Source organism: Octopus bimaculoides, chromosome 24 (genome assembly GCF_001194135.2).
Source record: "Octopus bimaculoides isolate UCB-OBI-ISO-001 chromosome 24, ASM119413v2, whole genome shotgun sequence".
In the NCBI taxonomy this organism is placed as follows: Eukaryota; Metazoa; Mollusca; class Cephalopoda; order Octopoda; family Octopodidae; genus Octopus; species Octopus bimaculoides.
The window spans coordinates 19,421,760-19,429,395 of NC_069004.1; the positions used below are offsets into that span (position 1 = coordinate 19,421,760).

General features: G+C 38.2%; 1 protein-coding gene across 1 annotated transcript in view; it reads right to left on the reverse strand.

Moving 5' to 3' along the window:
- The window catches only part of LOC106878646 (oxidoreductase HTATIP2), a 31,382-nt gene that overhangs the window by 12,061 nt on the left and 11,685 nt on the right, over nucleotides 1-7,636 (reverse strand). Inside the window, exons 2-3 of the mRNA XM_014927929.2 lie at nucleotides 5,475-5,661; nucleotides 1,034-1,141 (exon numbers count right to left, since the gene is read on the reverse strand). Of these exons, the coding sequence (XP_014783415.1) occupies nucleotides 1,034-1,141; nucleotides 5,475-5,661 (295 nt within the window). The remainder of the gene's footprint in view (nucleotides 1-1,033; nucleotides 1,142-5,474; nucleotides 5,662-7,636) is intronic.

Genomic DNA, 7,636 nt, shown 5'->3' on the forward strand with positions numbered 1-7,636 from the left:
CTCGGGAGAGATTCAGCGTGACACAGTGTGACAAGGCTGGCCCTTTGAAATGCAGGTACAACAGAAACAGGAAGAAAGAGTCAGAGAAAGTTCTGGTGAAAGAGTACAGCAGGGTTCGCCACCATCTCCTGCCGGAGCCTCGTAGAACTTTAGGTGTCTTCACTCAATAAACACTCACAACACCCGGTCTGGGAATCAAAACCGTGATCCTACGACCACGAGTTCACTGCCCTAAGCACTGGGCCATTGCGCCTCCACAGGAATAAACAATAAGAAGAGATAAATAATCATTTCTAATGCAGGCACAAGGCCTGAAATTTTAGGGGAGGGGACTAGTCGATTACATTGACCCCAGTGTTTCACTGGTACTTATTTTATTGACCCTGAAAGGATGAAAGGCAAAGTCGACCTTGGCGGGTGCTTTTTATGCAGCACCATCGCCAGTAATTTCCATGTGGCACCAGCACCAGTGAATATTATGTGTTACTAACAAACATTCTCAGCAGAATTTGAACTCAGAAAATTTAGACAAACGAAAATGCTGCTAAGCATTTCACCCAGCATGCTAACGATTCTGCCAGCTCGTCATCTTTATTATTATAATAACAACAACAATAACCCTTTCTACTATAGGCACAAGGTCTGAAATTTGGAGGAGGGGGATACCTGATTACATCAACCCCAGTACTCGACTGGTACTTATTTCACTGACCCCGAAAGGATGAAAGGCAAAGTCAATCCTGGCAGAGTCTTTGCCACCTTTGCTACTACAGCTGCATTAGCAACAACAACAATAACCCTTTCAACTATATGCACAAGACCTGAAATTTTGGGGGAAGGGGCTAATGAACCCCAGTGTTTCACTGGTACTTAATTTATTGACCTCGAAAGGATGAAGGGCAAAGTTGACCTCAGGAGAATTTGAACTCAGAACGTAGCAGCAGACAAAATACTACTAAGCATTTCACCCAGCATGCTAACGATTCTGCCAATTTACTGCCTTAACAACAATAATAATAATAATAATACTTACAGACTGGATGGATCCATGTGAGGTGCCAAGGGTACAAAAACCATATTCAAGTCCTTTAAACAGATGAGCATAATCTTCAAGAAGGTTGAAGTCAACTACATTTTGTTCCTGAAAAGTAGTTTTTATAAAATGTAACTATTTAAAATAAAAGTATTATGTTGATGTCATAAGAATTTTATAATTTTTTTAATGAATCTGACTAGAAAATTTACATTTACTAAGTATAAACAAGCCCCACCACAACCTATAGTTCATACTATTAAGTGGTTAGCTAAATGAGCAAAGACAGTGCAGGTTTATGAAGTCCCAAGTCCCTCTAGTTCTGTCTTATATCAAAAGTTATTCAACCTATCTAGTGTTGGTGCAACGAGGAAATTCATCAGTGAGCTCCAAATAGTAGTTGATGTTAGGAAGAGCATCCAGCTGTAAAACCTAAGCCAAAGGATACATATAAGCATCTAGTCTTTGGGAACTCTAAATGGGAACCAATTCAGACCTTGACAGCCATTTAGCCCATGCCAACATGGAAAGCAGACTGATGATGATGATTAGTTATTTTCCATAGAGAAATACGGTAAGCACTTGTTTGACCAGTGGCACCCAAATTTTTCTCTGCTCTGCCAAAGACCACTTTTATGTAACCCTTTTGCATTCAGATTACTCTGTCAAACGTAATGTTTATTAAAGAAGTGATTTTAAATTCTCAAACGCAGGATAATGCTAATAATATAGCCTGAACAGGATAAGCTACCCCTATTTTGCAGAAAAAAGTGTTGGCGGCCAGCTATGAGACTCGAACTCACAACTCCGTGATTACGCGTTGTGGCGCTCAAGACTGATTAATCTAAACTGCCCTCACAACAAAAGCGTAATGTTTATTTATTCATATACCTTTTAATTAATCATGCATTATCTCATAGCTTCAAGATGTGACGATATATTTTTAGAATGATATTGTAGGGTAGGTGTGAGAGGTCATATCAGGCTGATTTGAACAAAAAGCAGGTAGAAAATTTGGGTCTGATATGTCTGGTTTAAATGCTAAAGGATTAACGCTTTTAGTATTCAGATTATTGTGTCAAATGTAATGCTCTTTTATATTCATATTACTTTTGAATTGATCATGTATTATCTCAGAGTTTCAAGATTTTGATGATGCAATCGTTTATTTTTAGAATGACACCGTTACCAGTGCCGCTGGATTGGCTCCTGTGCAGGTGGCACGTAAAATACTCCATTTTGAGTGTGGCAGTTGCCAGGACCACCTGACTGGCCTTCGTGCCGGTGGCATGTAAAAGCACCCACTACACTCTCGGAGTGGTTGGCGTTAGGAAGGGCATCCAGCTGTAGAAACTCTGCCAAATCAGATTGGAGCCTGGTGTAGCCATCTGGTTCGCCAGTCCTCAGTCAAATCGTCCAACCCATGCTAGCATGGAAAGCGGACGTTAAACAATGATGATGATTGTAGGGTAGGTGTGAGAAGTTGGACTTGGTCAGTTTGAACACAGGTAGAATATTTGGTTTGGATATGGCCGAGTTAAATACTAAAGGTCAAATGTATTTGCCAAATACATTGAAATATTGAGAATTGTTTGTTTTTATTAGCTTTATTATGAGTAACAATACAATCTACACAGCAGCTTCTTGGAATTTTGAACTTAGCTCATGGACGCTTTAGAGATTCAAAGACCTATGTAAAGGAATCACTATGTTAGACTATACTATGCTTGACTAAAACACATCTGGAAATATCACTGTACCCACAGTAGGTTGGCTTTTAATTTTAATCAATTTAAATTTAGGATTTGTCTTCTTTGACAAGAATTGTCATTAACATTACTGATTCTTTTTTTTTTCTTTCTTATTATATGTGTAACTTCAATGAAGTAAAATTCTTTTTGGTTCATAACATTAAATATATTATCTTGCGCTGAAATATTAAATATTTTCTTAAAAAGACCAAAGACGACATGTTGCTGAGATAGATTAGTCCCTTTTTGCGGAGGCTTAGAAGAGATTGTCATTTAATAGTATGTGGAACAGCATCATTCCCCTAGTCTTTAGGATGTTTGTTGAACAACTATTGGGACAGTACATCCTTCAAAACTCCCATGCTTCCTGAAATTCGCCAACAGTACACCTGATGCCCCCCCACTCCTGTTGTTTTTTCGTTTTTTTTTATAGACTTATTCACTGTTCCCTTCCTGTGCAAATCAACACAAGTACTTATGATTTAAGCCTGATATTTATTCTATTGAATCTGTATAAGTGACAGAGGAAATATTAATCCCCACTTAAACGTGGATGTTCTGTTAGAACAAACTATACTGCAGTAGATACCATGAGAGATACTCTCAGATTGCAAAATGCACTCTTGTTTATATCACTAATGGGGAGACAAATCCCCACCAACTCAAGTGCCAAGATCACCAGATCACATGATTCTAACCTTCCTTGGTCTTGTCAATGATGGATGCTTGACCACTAGAGATAGCAGCAACTCATCTCCCTGTAGCAATATGTGCAAAAATGGTGTCAGAACAGGTCCTGGTGTCACAATTAGCCAGGGAGTTTGTTAAAAAATATATAATAGTAACAGAAGCAGTATTAATACTGAGAGGTAATTTTTATTCCCACTTAAACATGGATGTTCTGTTAGAACAAACTGTACTGTGGTATATACCATGAGAGATACTCTCATATTGACTTTTGGTGCAAAATGCACTCTTGTTTATATTTATTGGATTTCTTTCACTGAACTGCTAAGTTATGGGGATGTAAACAAACCAATACTGATTGTCCAGCTGTGAGGGGGGGGGTGCAAACACAAAGACACACACATATATATATATATATATATGTGATGATCTACCACAGTTTCCAAATTCTTACCGAAGTTGCTGCACAGCCAGATTGAACCCAAACCCACATGGTTGCAAAGCAAGCTTCTTAACCACATAGGCAACATTTTAAAAACATGCAAGTCAGTAATGTAAAAAATTCCTGTACATGAAACCAAAAACTAGTAACCTATTGTCTTACACAGCAAGTACAGTTTAACAAGCCTACTTTTAAACTGGCCTACTTTTAAAACAAGCCTACTTTTAAACAAACCTACATTTAAACTGGCCGAAACTGGCCCAAAATTTTCCACCTGTTTTATGTTTAAATTGGCTAGATCCAGCCTTTCACACTTGCCTAACAATTTCAATCAAAACATAAACATTCACATACTTGAAATCTCAAAGCTATGAGATAATGCGTGATGAATTCAAATGAATGTGAATGAATATGTATTACACTTGACAGAGTAATCTGAATGCTAAAGGGTTAAATGGAGACTCAGTCTTATACATCCAGTCACTTTAACTCCCTATATGGAGTCTCTCCAGGTCAAGCCACTACTTCTCCATATTTGAGAAGTCACAGTTCTAGCACTACCAACACGGTTAGAATGTTGCAGGAAAGACAAGATGGTTTCTTCAAACTGAACCAACTAGCAGAAGACTTAGAGGTAGACCAAGAGTGAGACGGTTGAATAATGTCCATAGTATCAATTGTAGGGTAGGTATGAGAGGCTGAATCTGGCTAGTTTGAGCATAAAACAGGTAGAATATTTGTGCCAGATATGGCTGGTTTAAATGCTAAAGAGTTAATCATTGGTCTGCTCAGCAACAGCAATCTGAACTTAGCTCCATGTCAATGAAAATGTCATCACTACTACATTGTTCTTTGTTACTTTCAGCAGTGAACTGTACCTCATCATTCTTTGGAATCCAGCCAAAGAGGATAATAGTGGTTACTTCTGATGGGGTCCTATGGAGGAAGTGCCTGATAACTCTCCCTCCACAACCCATCCAGGAATAGTGGACAGAGAAAATGGTGAATTGATGGCTGGATATACAGATACAATATTAACCCTTATCAATAGTTAAATTGGGTAACTGGTTTTAAACTGATGCCTTCTATCCATACTTATAACGAGATTGCAATTTGTGTATGTCTAACGTTTGCACATATCAGTGTATGAACACGTGGAAGAAATCCGGAGAAGGGGGATAACTCTTTAAAGGGGTCATAACTCTAAAGGAAAGTCAATAATGTCAGTACCTTGCAGGTAGTACCCTTGTAGAAGAGTGCCAGTAACACATAAAAGGTGTTTGTGCCAGTGACACGTAAAAAGCATTCATGCATATCGGGGACATGTGAAAAGTACTCATTCTGGTTTCACATAAAAGACACTTGATATACTCTGTGGAGTGGTTAGCAGTAGGAAGAGCATTCAGCCATAGAAACCAAGCCAACACAGACTGGAGCCTGGTGCAGCTCTCCAGCTTACCAGTGTCAGTCTAACCCATACTGGCATGGAAAACAGATGATGATGATGATTAAAAGAGTAACGGAAATAAATAAACAAATAAGCAAATACAATTTTACTTACAAACTCAGGACCAATATGATCGAGGTTTATCATCCGACGTCCGATCAAAACAACCCTATTGAATACTTTGGCCCGATTAAGGGCCTCCAAGAGGTGTCGGCCCACTTCTCCACTGTACCCAACTACAAAGGCGCTATGGTTTTTACGGCGGAAGTTTTCAATGTTTTCCTGAGCACTCAGTGGAATTCTGGAAAATAAAAAAATATAAACAACAATAATAAGTCAAACATGGAACAAAAATACTGCAAAGGACCTAAAGAGACAACAGTCTTCCACTGTAATTTGAGTTGACTAAAGCCAAGTGAAATTTGATAGACAAAACTGTGCAGAAGCCTAAGGCATGGCTGTGTGGTTAAGAAGTTTACTTCACAGCAAGGTGGTTTGAGGTTCAGTCTCACTGCATGGCACTTCAAGTATGTGCCTTCTATTATAGTCCTGATATGAGTGGATTTGGTAGATGGAAAGTGAAAGTAGCTTGTCCTTCTCCTATGTTAAATATATATAATTATGTAACAAAATTTTTAATTTTTTAGCCTTTTGTTATTTCATATTTGTTTCTCTCTAGAAATCAAAGAAAATGACTACTATTCCCTTCAAACTTTGCTTTTGTCACCTGGGTGTCATGTTTAGAAACTGACCTATTTTATATTATATGTCAGACAGATTCAGCACTGAGTTGCTGAACAAGAAATATTGTAATAGCAAATATTCTGCTCTATACCACAGATTTGCTTGTCAGTTGCTTGACCTTAATCACTTGAGCATGTCCCTCAATGACTGACAACGTGCATCTCTGATCACAAGCAAGGAGTAGTGGGGTTTGAATAAATATAAGAAAAGCAAAGTTTGAAGGAAATATTAACCATTTTTCATAATTTCTAGAGGTAAGCAAATAGGAAATAATGGTTGCTACCCAAGGACAAAAATCGTGCCACACAGTTTAATACTTTGATACTAAGCTGACTGATATCTCCAGTGACAGATCATTGTTATGTCACCATAGCTACATAAGTCTATTAATCTAGATGGCCAGGGGTTTGTAATGTTGCTTTGGTGTAGTGGTTAGCATATAGATATTAGATAATCGTGTGTATAGCTACAGATGTACTTCTCTTGTGATATTGTTGTCAGTTCTCCTGTCAAAAGATCATCTGCCACCTTTGTGTCTTTGAGAACATGTGAAAGAAGCAAATCCTTTATTTGAAAAACAGATAAGGCTTAGTTACAGGAAAGGCATCCAGTTGTAAAACAATTCCTGAGTAACATACTCATCTAACCCATACTATCACAGAAAATCAGACACAAAAACAAACATATATATTTTAGTATATCTTTATATAATAATGCCTAAAGTGGTGAGCTGGCATGTCTCTCATATCCCAGCTGTCTCTCTTTTCTATCTTTCCTCTTGTCAAAGAGAATATTTCCCCAGCATTCACTATTTTACTTTCATCTGGTCTAACGACCCTCCATGTTTGTTTGCGTTTGGTTTCCTTGTATGTCTCCACTGTCCTGTTTTTGTAACCAACTTTGACCCTCCATAAATCCTAAATTTTATTTTGGTTTGCGGGAGCAACTGCCCTTCGAAGACTCATATTATCATTCAATGCTTGAAATGAGTAGATGGACAGGCGACAAATGATGAAGGGTCGATCTTTATGTTACTTGTCCTGGTTTTTATTTGTTTCTTTCATTGTTTATGTATTCAATTCTTTTGCTTTCAATTTTCAAATTTCATGTTCTTTACAGTTTGTGACATCCTGTATCCACATATGCATGTGTGTGTGTGTGTGCGTGTGTGTGTGTGTGTGTGTGTGTGTGTGTACAGATACATATATATATGCATATATTCTTTTATTCTTTTACTTGTTTCAGTCATTTGACTGTGCCCATGCTGGAGCACCGCCTTTAGTCGAACAAATCGACCCCAAGACTTATTCTTTGTAAGCCTAGTACTTATTCTATCAGTCTCTTTTGCTGAAACACTAAGTTACGGTGATGTAAACACACCAACATCGGTTGTCAAGGGATAGTGGGGGGACAAACACAGACACAAACACACACACACACACATATACGACAGGCTTCTTTCAGTTTCCGTCTACCAAATCCACTCACAAGGCTTTGGTCGGCCCGAGGTTATAGTAAAAGACACTTGCCCA